This window comes from Neltuma alba, unplaced genomic scaffold (genome assembly GCF_004799145.2).
Source record: "Neltuma alba isolate B1F8T4 unplaced genomic scaffold, ASM479914v2 tig00003613_pilon, whole genome shotgun sequence".
Taxonomy (NCBI): Eukaryota; Viridiplantae; Streptophyta; class Magnoliopsida; order Fabales; family Fabaceae; genus Neltuma; species Neltuma alba.
This window is the reverse complement of record NW_021633354.1, coordinates 41,098-55,197: the sequence shown is the minus strand read 5'-3', so window position 1 is coordinate 55,197 and position 14,100 is coordinate 41,098. Positions and strand designations below refer to the sequence as shown.

Sequence of the window (14,100 nt, the reverse complement as noted above, 5' to 3'; positions counted from 1 at the left end):
TCCAGCCGGAATATTTTCATGATGCTCATATATTCTCACGCGGACCAGCTGCACTTTTTACATTTAACAGAATTTTCAAGAAACGCTTGACTAACGTTTTCTCAAAACACACTCCCCCCAACTGTTCTGATAATATTACAATAGAAACCCGCAACTTTAATTTATCTTTGATATTATTTCTATTTTCATCGCTTTCATTATTGTGTCCACATTGACGAAATACAGAAATTATCCAAATAGGCGTAAACAAGAGAGGTCAGGAATACTTTGAAAAGTATTTTACATTTTAACATGTTCCTTGTGTTTAACTACATTTTTCTCATCTATGCTACATCTTACACAAACAACATACAAAGTATAGATGATACCCAAGCGAACCGGAAAAACCGTGGGAGCAGAGAAGCACGTTGTTCGCAATTGGCCAGCGGACATAGAAAATAGTACAATTCCTTGCATCGTGAAATACATTTCACTTCATAAACATTACTTACGTAGCAAATTTTACAAATATTGACGTTGACACATCCTATAGGCGAAGACAAATATACGCGGGCGTGCAAATTCTAAAAAGGACCAGAGCAAAAGCGATCCCCCTGCCGAGAAGCGCCAAGCCCCAACACTTGAACAGGCACGGCTTAACCTAAGCGTAAAAAACAAAATCCCAACCCAATATGGAAAATAAAAAACCACCTCCCCGACCTTTACAAGAAATCAAAGGAACCAATCTCGTTGAAACACCAACGCTCCATCTGGGTTCCATTCTGGGGTAGAGTCCGGCCATCGTGGCGGGAGTTATATTAAGCGGCAGAAGGGGCTGTTATGTACTTGAGTTGACCAGCCTCCGACATTGCTGCCATCAATGATTCCCTCTTCACTGATTCAGCATCACCTTGGACTCCATCTGCCCTTATCGTAATCCAAGGATTCGTCGTTGTATATGTCCCACCATTTCTTAACCAGCATCTTTATGTCCTCTCTATCCATGTTCTCTTCTTCCCTGTATATCGCCACGGCTTCGACCCCTGTTCAACATTCATCATACAATCCTCTTATCAGTGTCACCTAGTTAAAATTGAATGTTAAACCAATTAAACTTCGGGGATGATAACTTACTGCAGCGCAGTAATGAACAACTTTGACTCGTCAAGTTCCACATTCTCAGGGTGGCCGCCACAACATTGCGAGGACGAGGTTGTAGACCAAGGGAATAGGTTTGTAAATGGGCTTAAAGTACAAGTTTAAGAAATCTTGCTCCGCAAAAGGTGTGGGAGGAGTGATTTGGAGTGTTTTCAAGAGATCGTAATATGTCACCATGCCGGGCTCGAACACGAACATGCCGGCGTTAAAGTACAGAGCAGGTGGTTCACCATCTCAGCAGGCCACTGTACCTTGTCAGGACATTGCTGGCAGTACCCGATCTTGTACTGCGGGGTGTGGCTCCAAGTCTTCTCGCAGAAGCAGTCCATGACTGCGTAGAAGTGTCCGCCCGGCAGATCGAATAGATGGTCGATGTTGTCGTACACTTGAATATCTCCGTCCAAATATATCATCTTGCTATATTCCACGAACTGCAATCATTCATTTGAATTATTACGACCACAAAAATAAGTGAAATACAAGCACCGCCCGCGGGTAAAAGATTTGGTAAACCCATTCAAATTAATTGATCAACCTTTCAATTACACAAATGCTGATGGACCTCCGCGGACACGGGGCCCAGTGAGAAGACGAACAACGTCATGAGTTCTACAACGGATCCTACCAGGACATCTAGACACGTAAGACGTAACGACGAAGAAAGCAGGAACTAAGAAGGTACCTCCCAGATGCGGAGCTTAGAGTAGTTGATAACGTAATAGGCCATGGCAAATTGAGTCTGGTTCTCGGGGGGATAAACGGGTTCGATCTCCCGGACGATGCAGCCCTGAGACTCCAAGATCGACGGTGCTCCTCCGGTACGTCGGGGAGGACGGCCACCACCAAGGGATACGCCGACCTCACCTTTCTCAGACCCTTCGCCAGACCCACAACGCCTTTGACGTAGTCTCCATTCCCCGCAAGAAATGTGACATAGGCGCGACTCGGCAGCGTGGCCGGGCCGGTGAAACACCGGATTTAACTACGGTAGGACGAGTTCAGGAGCCATGTTTTCAAAAGTGAGAGGGACGAATCAAAGACGGCAAGCGTTGAAGAGGAAAGGATCCGAATGAAAGAGGCTTCTAGACTCCTAGGTAACAGGGAGCAGAAGAGATCAGGATAGAGAACGGGGAAGATGCCCGAGCTGAAGGAATCGACCACAACAAAGATGCTAGCTGGAGGGAAGAAGTGTGGAGCATAAATTTATAGGCAAGAAGGGGCGATGTGATTTTACGAGATGGGGGTTGCGGGTAACAGTACGTGCTGAGGAGATCTAGGGCTGTATGTGGACCACGTGGAGAAAAGGGATGATCTGACGGCGTTGGAAGAGTCAAAGGATGCTTCTGGAAAAGGGTCCCCCGGGAATACTATCTCCCTCGGAACACGCTAGAAGACGCTACTGTTTCCCCATATGTACGTGAATGCATCCTCCCAGTTTGACAAGGCGCATTTGACAACTATTTTAATTCTTAATTTTTAATTCCCTTCCCGGCGCATCTCGTCCTCGCACTACCAGGAGCTTCTCTTTCCTTCTTTAATTTGTTACATAAAATGAATTTTTGTTGTGCGTATGGTAAAGAACCCCCCCGACATTGATTTTGGAGCTGAATAAATACATATATGAATATTTTGAAAAAGCAGAATATGATTATGAGGCTGAGAATTGTGAGGTTTTTTTTTTTAAATTTCCGGTCAAAAATTGGGGGGGGGTTAATTATGAATAAATCAATCCGATACGACGATGTAGTAACAAAAAGTAGATTATGAGAGATGGACTAAGGAAGTGTTTAGTTACCCTAAAAATCATTTTTAAAAAACTTTTTTTATAAAACAAGACAAACTCCTTTATATATTTATTTTATAAATTATAAAAAATTTTTAAAATTATAGTTTAGTTTCAACACCCCTTAAAAGAGAATATGAGTAAGCATGTGGGTTGAGAAGAATGGAGAGAGAAGTAGAAAAAGGCAATTGGAGCATGGACAAATTTAAGTGCGTGGGACGCCATCACGGAATGGAAATCTAAATCGTGGTTGAAATTCAGAGTTGCGATGCAGGCGTCATGTCAAGGAAGGACCTTCCACAATCCCCGACGCTCCTCAGTTCTCCTCCCCTGATATATCATTTGTATTTTCCTGATAAAGAACATATTACGTATTTAATTATATAACAAGCATACGTTATTGTGGGGTGATTGTATTAGGCCAGAGTTTTTGACGTGATGGGGCCTATTCATACAAATCTTTTCTTCCAAATCACGTGTTAAATTCAGGGTGCTGGAGGTGGTACTTCAGTCTCACAAATGGTAAAATATTAATACAATGTGCTGTCTATACGTATTAATTAAATAATAAGTAATCGAATGTAAACTATATTAATTAATTTTGCATTGCTTTTATCTGTTAAGATACGCTTTCCAGCTCAGAAGAACCCCCACTTTATGTCCGGCAGGATAGGTCAATCGTACAATATTTTAGCATCTTTATGAAAGTTCTTTCTATTTGAGTTGCAATTTTAAGGAGCATGAACCAGGCTTTTTGTCGTGACATGGTGGGGCCTGTGGTTTTGAACTTTCTCGCACGCTCCTTTTCATCTCTCTGAGTCTCTGCTCTAAAGTATGGCCACTCATTTTCTGTGCGACTTCATTGGTTCGCAATTCATGGGCAGCCCCTAATTGGCGATTTTGATATCAGCACCTACTGGTTTAATTTAACTTCAACCTCACCTGTTTGAAAATTGCTGCCCAACTCCCTACTTGCTCTCCCCTCTGGTCATTCTCACATACTTGTATTATTTTTACATGAGGGGTTAATTACGAAAAGACGTGGATGCTTCTACAGGCTTGGAGTTTGGTCGCGAGCTGTCGACTGATCCAACTATTGACCCGACTGTGTAGAATTTATGACCTGTGATCATGGTTATTAGCATCAATAATGTCGCGGAAGGAGTAAACTTCCCGTTTTCGCTGGACAGTCGCTCTACCAATGCAGCTCATTGATTAATTAACTATAATCACAGTTAAATGAGAAATCCTAAGAATCTTAGTTGCCACTTGCCAGTCTGCCAGCGAAGAGCAAAGGACAGAATCCGGTGCAAATAAAAGACATGATGAGACGAAGCCAGTAAATGGGGAATTTGGCGTGGGAAACGTGGCAGAGATGTGATCCCCCCCCGGGGGGGGGATGCGAGGGGAGGAAATAATATAAAATAGCGAAGGTGACAACTCAAACAAATGGATACGAGTTGGCTTTGAGAGGTGCGTGTGTGAAATACTAAATATACATCGTGGTCCCCTCCTTCATATAAAAATTAATTATCTAATTTAAATAAATTAATAAAATTTAGTTATTTGTAATTAATAAGTATTGTTTTTCACAAAATATTACCTAAAACTACTATTTGATAAATTTTTAAAAATGTGTAACTGTTATATTAAAAAAATTAGGTAAATATGAGAAACAAAATAAATTGGGATCTTATATTTATGATCAAATTAAGTATCAAACTAACTTTTATATTAAAGATATGAAATAGTACCTCTGGTTTTAATTATTAAAATTTTATTTATAACCTGCAAATAAAATTTTATAATTGAAACCTAGTATCATGTGCGTGTGAAAGGATGAGATGGCATAGAATAGCATAAAGATAAATGGGAGTGTGTCAACAAAATTTGGCCCGGTGCGCCCACTTCCATCCCTGCCACACTACGCAACACCCCCCATCCCAACTTTACATTACATTACAACCTCGCTCCCTCCGGGCCCCTTCTCTCACCTTTTATTAATATTATTTGGTGAATTATCACCCCATCGCATTCTCGTTTCAACCCTCGATCCGATCCTTTTCCTTTCCCAGTTTCTGCACGTCGGAAAATAAAAGAGTTGCATATAGTCCAAAAGCAATGTCGTTCTTAACTTGCACGGAGAACCTTTTCATGGCAGTTGCCGTCCCAATTAACGTATCCATGGACGTGCACCGAATAGAGTGTCTGAAGCCCACAGGCTCGCCCATCATGATGGGTTCGCAACAAAGAACAGAAATGGGCTTAAGCCCGATATTATGGGCTTCGTTGTAGTCCAATGGGCCCATCGGCGCTTTGGAAGCGGGACGCAGGGAAAAGGGCGACGTGCTGCCTCGGCTGAAAATGAAATGGGGGTATACACGTCCATTCAATAGAGATGGTTGATCTTCTGGAAAGGGAGTCGCTTAAAAGTTAAAAGGTAGTGGGGATTTTTATACGTGTTAAACAATACCACTTAATGGAGAAGAGAATTGCGTGGGGCCTGAGATGGCTGAACTTTGGATAAAGATGAGGAGATGATAGGCATGGAAGAATATTCCTTTTTCAGAGTGCAGTGCAAGCACCCAGCGACATCATCGTTGTTACGTACGCCTCGCCCTCTGCTTTGGTTTTGTGTTCCAGCCATGTTATGAATGCAGATACCATGATTATATATGTGCTGATCATGATTCAGAATGTGGACAAGTTGATGCGTTGCATTGGTTTTAATGGTTTGGTAAATGAGAGATAAACAGTAAAGACAAGCACCATCACCATCTGATGAAAACTGAAATTTATTAATAATTTTCCTTTTGCAGACAACAAAAGGATGTCACAAGTCAACGCAGCATGGAAAGAAGGGATTCTTGTTGGTCGGGGAACATTAGCCATCCTATGGAATACAGCGTAAAAGCAGAGCATCTGCAACAACACGATTTCATAATTACTAGTAGTTAATAATTACCCTCTCCACAATCAATCTTCACTGTCTTTCTTTCCTTCTTTCTTCTCTTGGGCATTGCAGAATAAATTGATTGACGTCCACCACAGGGCTTGACATTCTTTTTTTTTCTTTTTTGCCAACGAATGGCTTGACATTCCATGAAATGAAAAAAAAAGCTGTATTCTCCATGGGTAACCAAAGCGACCATTTTATTCTGCTGTTGCTTCACAGAACTGACCCGCCTAATTCATAGGATGATCGCCTATAAGAATATGATTGTCTGTACAACATAAGAGCATAGCTTATTGATTAGTATTCTGAACTGACCAGGATTCCAAATTCCAAATTTCATCTCTCTCTCTCTCTGGGGACGCATTTCTCCTAGTTAAAAAATGGAGTCGATTAGATTAATTGTGGCTTTTCATATTCTGCATTGATATCCGACCAATTCGAGACTTTCCATTCATCTAAAGCCATGGTAGGCAGGGTAAAGACGCGTAATCATTTTGGAATCTGAGAATAATCAGCAAGTCAATTGAGAATATGGTTGTACATGACTGAAGAGTTGAAATTTCTCGTAATATATCTATCGAGAATATAATGTTACTAATACTCGTGCGTACACTCCTCTGCAGCCTATGGTCTCAATCTCTCACTTGGAAAACGCTGCCCCCTGTCTCATATGTCATAAGCTTCGAGTCTCTGTATCCGAGACTGGTTCCCCTGAATGATTTTTTTTTCAAAGGAAAAAAATGATTATTCTCCCGAATGCTAATTTATGCAGAGCATCGTAACCCTGTGACCTTGTTATTTGTACTCCCGTTTAAGAAGAGAAAAGAGAAAAATGCCTATATAGTCCTGTTCACGAATGAAAACTATTACGTTACTTAACAAAAGGCCCCGAGACACGAGTAGATTTGCTGTTATAGATCGGTGTTTGTAACAGTAAATTAGATTGTTTATGAAATTTATATTCAGTTACTTTTCTGATTTCATTTGTAAATATAAGGTATATGTGTTATATATCAACATAAACTAAATTATCATCGAAGCAGTAGTGGTCCATAATTTATTAATTCGTTAACATCCAGTTGAATTGATGTAGGACAACACTGCAAAATGCAAGTCTGGGAGGCATGCGTTTTACAGCAATTAATAACTCGGACCAAAAACTAAGATGCTCAGAGGCATGCGTATTAAGGGGGGAATATGGATGCTCTGACCGAGGGATGTCCTCTCAATTAAGAAACGAATATCTGATCCTAAAAGTTCCACATAGATGGAATATTGTACGGTAAACTAGCGGACTGTACGCAGCCAGAGTCAATACGGAAAAGTGGAAGAGAAGATGGGAATGGAAACTGGAATGCAATTTCGTGGAAGGAATAACTGCATTCTCGAAACCTAGCCCTGTGAGTGTGAATGTTGGCATTTCTTCCTTCTCTGTTCTACTCCCCTTCCCTGACGGGGGCAATGCGTCAAATATCCCGTCTTCATTCCGCATCAGCATCATTCTGCCCAAAGTCTCTCTCTTCACGTGGCCAATGAACATTGGTTCACTCACTCTACATAATGTAAAGGGATTTAACAGCAAGCCGTGGACCGGACTATCCTGGTCATGTTACCGTCATTTCTGTTTCATACAAGTAATATGATCGATTATATTGAAATTGAATTCTACGCGATTCATGATTGAGGGGGTTGAAAGTTTTTGCAGGGAAGACTCATTTTATTCAGTTCAAACCAAATTCATATCGTATGATTGGTTTATTTCACTCCACGTTCAAGATCTAAACGAAGTTTCCCATGGAGACAGTGTCCGATTCTTCCTGTCCACGTCGTGTTCATCACTCCCTCGTTGTTCAGTCACACGGAGACAGAGTCCAATTCTTCCCTACTCTCATTAGATGAGTGACGAGAGCCCGAAACATTGAATCATGAAGCAACCATTAGACTGAGTGATGGAAACTGTCAAGGGTCAAAGCCTTTCTTGGGCGTGCAAGACAATCAGAGACTCCTATAATCCCATTTCTATGCTTCTCGCCCAATAGATAATTGTCATTTTGATATTTAAAGCACAAGATGTATGGCACAGTGGTTGGCCTTGCGTGTGCAACTCGTGGCCTTTAATCATCCTCATTCCTCACGGGTAAAAAGCAAGGATCATAGCAGTCAAAAGGCTTCCAAATCTTTATTGATATGGCACGTATGGAAAATTAATAACACCGTCGCAGTGCAACCACTCCGCAATTGAATGAAGTGATCGAATGATATGTTTACCAGATACATATAGCCCAACTTATACATATGATATCTTCCGTCGAGCGTGCCTTTGGGGGGATAAAGGAGAAGTCAATGGGTCAAACTCTATATAACAGCATAATTCTCGTAAACGCATTAAACTCAATAGTTTATTGAAACAGGTCCTCTTTTCTACAGATTAAATGAATCGAGCATTGAGCACTTCCGCTCTCTTCTTTTGGACGCACAAAACTATTGGCCGATCCACTCATTTATTGTATAGACTTACCAGTGAGTGAGTCTTCTCTGACTCTATATATAACTCCCAATCCCCCTATAACGGGTTCAACAAACAAAACCCAGAACACTTGTTTCTCCCCACCTTTGCCTCATTCACCAAGTACTCTCTTGCTTCCTGGACAACAGAGGGATGGATTCCAAGATGATATGGGAGTCCGCAGCAAATAAAAGTGAGGACGATATTTGCGTGAGGAAAGGTCCATGGACTGTTGAAGAGGACACCATTCTCGCCAATTACGTGACTACTCATGGCGAAGGTCGGTGGAATTTTGTCGCTCGCTGTGCAGGTAACCACTGAGCACTCTGTTTTACTGGCAAAATATCTCTTCCATGGTTCAAGCTTTGAGCGCTTCCAGCCTTCCACCATCCATCGTCACGTGTATAGTTTATATTCTATAACGGCAAATAGTTGAATAACCACAGGTCTGAATAGAACGGGCAAAAGTTGCAGACTGAGATGGCTAAACTACTTGCGTCCCGATGTTCGGCGCGGAAATATCACACTCCAGGAACAGATATTGATTCTCGACCTCCATTCTCGCTGGGGAAATAGGTATGAATCGTCATTTTTCGTTATGACTTACGACACTTTAGTCAGTCACATGGAATGAATGAGGATATTGACCCATTTGGAGGAATCCCTTATACTTAATCATCTCCCCCCCTTTTGTTGGTTGTCACATGATGTACTAGGTGGTCTAAAATCGCGGAGCAATTGCCAGGGAGAACAGACAACGAGATAAAAAATTATTGGAGAACCAGAGTGATGAAGCAGGCCAAGCAGCTCAAGTGTGACGTCAACAGCAAACAGTTCAGAGACGCCATGCATTACGTTTGGATTCCCCGCATGCTGGAGCGGATTCGGGCCTCGTCCGACTATCAGCATAGCTCGAGAGCAGAGTGGACAAGACCCAATTATGCTAAGCTCCAAGTTGCTTCGAATTCAGGCAGCAGTGAAACAACGGATCATCCAACGGTAAACGGGTCGGTGTCCCAGACAGTAGAGCAGGAAGACTCGCTGGAGAATCTATGGAGCGATGAGAATATATGGTTTTTGCGGCAACAACTTTGTGATGAGTTCTAAGGGGCTGCAGTCTTGTAATTTGGCGTCACACACGCACATGTATATAGGTAGATAGGTAGTAAGGGAGGAAACACAGTGAGGAGTTTCAATGATGATGCCAATGAAAGTGCCTTCTTCCTTTCAAGCAATAAATCACAGCCTTGTGTTTGGGATTTGATTTTATTTAGTGCTCGTGAGTTGATCAGACTGCTCTGGTGGAAGGGCATTTGTGGGAATGAAGCCCACAATTTAACTTGTGCATGTTAAGCCACTGAGGGGAAGCACAGCTGAATGACTTCATTGACTTTTATCACCTGTAAACCGCAGCTTCTCTGCTCTTTCATTCTTTTCTGTGGGGCCTCTTCCACGGCCTCCGTGAAAAGTGTGATCTCCGCGAAATTGCTGTGTTGACGCGAAGTAGTGAAGGAAAACGGCGTTAAAGATGAAGCTTGCGGGATGGCAATGAAACTAAAAAAGTGTTTGACACCCTCAGAAGCACATTTTACAAGACAAACTCCTCCACATATTTACTTTGTAAATCGTAAAAATACTTTTGAAATTATGGTTTGGTTTCAAACAATAAATCACAGCCTTGTGTTTGGGATTTGATTTTATTTAGTGCTCGTGAGTTGATCAGACTGCTTTGGTGGAAGGGCATTTGTGGGAATGAAGCCCACAATTTAACTTGTGCATGTTAAACATGGAATTAATGTTACAACAGTAAATATGTAAATGAGAGATGACAAGGCTGTGAGCGGTGGTCGGAGACGAAGCTGTGAACGGCGGACAGTGAAGTTGCTAACAGGAAGCGACGATGAAGCAAAGAACTGCAGAGGCCGAAAAGTGAAAATTAGTTTGGAATGCAAGGGGGCAATTTGATAAAAAAAGAAAAAAAAAATGTGGCTTCCAACGAAGCTGATTTCTATCGTTTAACGGAATTTTTTATTTCCTATGAATTACGTTTTCCCTGTTCAAGTCCAAACTTTTTCATACTGACCAATATTTTTCTAGGATTTTTTAAATAAATTTAGTGATATAGCATTTCATTTTAATAGGATACGTAAAAATACTCAAAACATGTAATAATATAAAAGATTGATAATATAATTTAACATTATTTTAATTGTGCTTTAAAAAGTTGAAATTAATGTTTAAACTAACCCTTGTTTGGATTAAAAAAAATAGGAAGAAAAATGAGTTTTTCTGCTTTGATAGGAGAGAAAATCTGAAAATATGAGAGAGAAGAAAAATATAAGAAAAAGTAAGGTGGGTTTCATGTCTTATTTGCTCTTCAAATTTTCTCTCAAATGAAAAAATTTGGGAAGGAAAATAAGTTTTCCTCAGTTGCCCATCCTCACATGCTTTTTTTCCTCCATATTTATTTTCTTCTACTATTCTCTAAAAAGTATTATTTTTTATTTTTATCTTAAAACAATATTTTTACTAAATAATTTGATTTTAAATATAATAATCTGAAAATACATATAAACCAAATTACTTGATTTTAAATTATTTGATGATAAAAATATTAGTATAATTTTCCTTAATTTTAATTTTAATTTGATTATTTAATTCCATACATAATATATTTTCATAAATATTTTACTCGTTTAGATATTTACTCATTTTCTTTTCTTTTTTTTTAATTTTTTTCATCTATTTTAATAATAGGAATGATAATATTTTTAATTTTCTTTTTCTCTATTTTTCTTCCCTTCGAGTAAAGCATAAAAGGACCGGAGGCAGTATTAACTGAGTTAAGTATTATGAAAGTAAGATTTGCTCTCATTCTCGCTATATTTTAAATTTCACAATGGTTTGTTTGGTATAATAAAAATAAAGAGAAAGGAGAAATTTTTTTAATAAAATTAATTTAAAAAATTAAAAAGTAAGATTTTAAAATTTTAATATAAAAAAGTTATAAGATAAAAGAGTAATTAAAATTAATTAAAAATTTTAATTTCTTTTCTTTAATTTTTAAATTTAGCTTGTTAAAATTTTTCTTCTTCCTTCTTTCCCCTATTTCCCTCATAACATGAAGTAAAAAATTTTAATGAGTTTGATCTAAAAAATTGAAAAAATGAGATTAAAAGTTTTTAATTAAATTTTTGTTCTCTTTTATCTTACATATTCTTTTTACCAAAATTTCAAAATATTTTTTTAATTTTTTAAATTAAACTTATTAAATGTTTAATTTCTTTCTTCCTTCTTTCTTCTAACTCCTTCGTACCAAACAAGTAACTCGCTGCTGCTAAAATGCTCTATTTATATTTTTAAAGAAATGATTGATTTTGATTAACTTTTTCAGAATGATTTATATGTGATTTATTTTTCTGGCCAATTGTGACGGTTCCTAGCGACATGTGCACATGTACATTCTTACTACGGGTAGAAATTTCTCCCAGGCAAAGTAAAATTCTTTTTTGTTTTTTGGGCAACAAAGTTAGAGTAAAATTTATGGGACAATGACAAAAAAAAAGTTAGAATTTTGTAAATATCAACAATAAAAATTTATTGTCATTTGTAAATTTAGACTTATCAGTACAAAAAAAAATCGTGTTACTAAATCTGATTTGGGATTTGTAATTTTCAACTTTTTTTTTTAGTCATTCTCTCAAAATTCATTATGTCATGAAATATATTTTTCTATTATCAATATATAAAAATATAATGACGGAATAAATTAGACGAAACAATTTTTATTCCAATCATGTTATTATATTTCAACTAGAATTTAACAATTAAATCCTAACAAACAAATAATTTTTATCCCTATTTTTCTAACATAGTTAAAAAAAATAAAACATTCATGATTTATTTATCTTTTTTTTTTGGCCAGGCGTTCATTATTTATCTGCTCATAGGTTAGTCAAATTAAAAAATCGTAAAAGGTACTGTATAAAAAATACTAGTTCCGATCCTTAATATAAGATATCGTTTGATTTTTATTTTAGTCTTAATTATAAGACCACAATCCACTTTGTCTATCATATTTATGCATTTCTTTCCAAGGTAGTATCTTTAATAATAGTAATTCTAGCTAGTAAATTTGATTAGTAAAAATATTTTAGAAAAGACAACACCTATTTATTATAAATAACTTAACTTAATTTATTTTTTTAATTTTTTAAATTAGTTAACTAGTTCTTATAATCAAGATTGGAAGTAGTAAAAAAAAAAAAAAGAGGGGAAAAAATACTGACGGCAATTTATTCCGGATAGGTCGCAATCTCTGAAAACCTAAAGTGTATGCTGGCCATAAAAAAAGAAAAAAAAAAAAAAAAAAAAGGCCCCAAAGTATATGCGTCCTATAAATAGAGATGCCGGGAGCTGGCAGTAGTTTCTTGAGGCAGCCGTCATGGTCATTCCTGCTAAGAAAAAGCTTTGGCGGTTCTGGGTTTCCGATTTCGTTTTAAACCTCCCTTTTCCCTTTTACTACGCAATTCTCTCATCTTCCAGTATGTTTTTGTAACCTTTATGAAGAGATCACCGTGATGACCCCATAAAATTCAAGCTCAACAGACCGGAATGCAGGGTTCTCTCTATATTGAGATGATACTTTGCGTGTCGACCACCCCGCTGACCTGAGTGATCTCTTCCTTCCTCGTTATTCTTCTTTTATATTCTTTCCCGATGTTTTTTTCTGTGTGATTTTAAATTAATCGACTTTTTCTTTCATATTTTGGGGAAAGAGAATCCACGAAACGGATACATAAGCTCCCTCTTCTGATATTTCAAATTGAGGAAGACTGCCGGCAGAATCGAACCTTATACTCCATAGCCACCACTGAGTGGTCTCTTTCCCCCTCTATATCATCGATCCCTCCACTCGCTTCACACTTATTTAAACCGTAAATTTCATGTTGTTCTGTTTATATTTTTCCTATTGAAATATTATCCTTGATTAGGTGTTTGATGGGCGAGGTCAGTGATGAATTAAAATTGCCGACATTGGCTGATGATCTTTTTTAGATAATGATGTCTCCTATAGTCTGAGACCTCTTGAGATGTTTTATTCGATATTTGAAAATAAATTCACGGACTTAGATCACTGTCTGATCGATATGACCTTTGAAAATTTGCTAATAAATACATGTCTCTACGCAGAAATCGTTGGAGCAGGGGCAGCCGGATTGACTCTGCATATACAGGTACCCGAACCTGTTTTTGTGTTCACGGTGACAAATGCTGGATGAGTCAATAAGATGGATGAGCCCGTCCCGCGTGCAGATCTGGAGTCCCCCGACCTCCGTAGACCGCAGGATCGTCAGTATCTGAGGGTCTGAATGCTCCCCGAACCCCATGGATGGGTCCCGCTTGGCGCTGCTCTTGGATGGAGGGTAGTGATTGATCCTCAGCACCGAGTGGCTCTGAGCGTCCCTGATCAGCTCTCGATTTAATATAATAATCCTCCAGTTATTGATGTCTTTCTGACTTTTGGTTATGAATCTAGTATGTTCCTTGAGCAGCATGATTATGTGCTCACTTGGCGTTTTGCCCAAAGCAGAAATATTTATACATATATGTATATTCCAAGTGAACCCCCGTGTTTGCCACTTGTCCTAGTGTCCCATTTAATGAATTCTGGACTGGTGGTGGCTGGCTCATAACTCATTCAAAAGATTTAGATGC

General features: G+C 38.6%; 1 protein-coding gene, 1 long non-coding RNA gene, 2 other non-coding genes and 1 pseudogene across 5 annotated transcripts; 4 read left to right on the top strand and 1 right to left on the bottom strand.

Annotated features, from left to right (window-relative positions):
• Positions 1–889: 889 nt before the first annotated feature.
• On the bottom strand, positions 890–2,304 carry LOC114742026 (galactinol synthase 1-like; annotated as a pseudogene).
• Positions 2,305–8,535: 6,231 nt separating this feature from the next.
• LOC114742025 (transcription factor MYB78-like) lies at positions 8,536–9,489 on the top strand. Its single transcript, XM_028930275.1, has 3 exons — positions 8,536–8,692; positions 8,829–8,958; positions 9,099–9,489. Exons 1-3 carry the CDS (start codon positions 8,536–8,538, stop codon positions 9,487–9,489), a joined length of 678 nt encoding a protein of 225 aa, XP_028786108.1.
• Positions 9,490–12,814: 3,325 nt separating this feature from the next.
• On the top strand, positions 12,815–14,073 carry LOC114742023 (uncharacterized). Of its 2 annotated transcripts, none has more exons than XR_003739820.1 (2): positions 12,815–13,262; positions 13,576–14,073. It is a non-coding gene; the product is annotated as an uncharacterized LOC114742023 (long non-coding RNA). The 2 variants fall into 2 exon arrangements; XR_003739821.1 differs by having other exon boundaries at positions 12,815–13,319.
• On the top strand, positions 12,953–13,062 carry LOC114742033 (small nucleolar RNA Z107/R87). The gene has a single exon (XR_003739826.1). It is a non-coding gene; the product is annotated as a small nucleolar RNA Z107/R87 (small nucleolar RNA).
• Positions 13,161–13,263, top strand: LOC114742030 (small nucleolar RNA R30/Z108). Its single transcript, XR_003739823.1, has one exon. It is a non-coding gene; the product is annotated as a small nucleolar RNA R30/Z108 (small nucleolar RNA).
• Positions 14,074–14,100: the final 27 nt, after the last annotated feature.

Excerpts from the sequence above, each read along its gene's own strand:
- LOC114742025 (XM_028930275.1), top strand. The coding sequence starts at position 8,536 with ATGGATTCCAAGATGATATGGGAGTCCGCAGCAAATAAAAGTGAGGAC. Across the intron at positions 8,693-8,828 it reads TTTTGTCGCTCGCTGTGCAG|GTCTGAATAGAACGGGCAAA; the intron begins GTAACCACTGAG and ends GAATAACCACAG. Across the intron at positions 8,959-9,098 it reads CATTCTCGCTGGGGAAATAG|GTGGTCTAAAATCGCGGAGC; the intron begins GTATGAATCGTC and ends ATGATGTACTAG.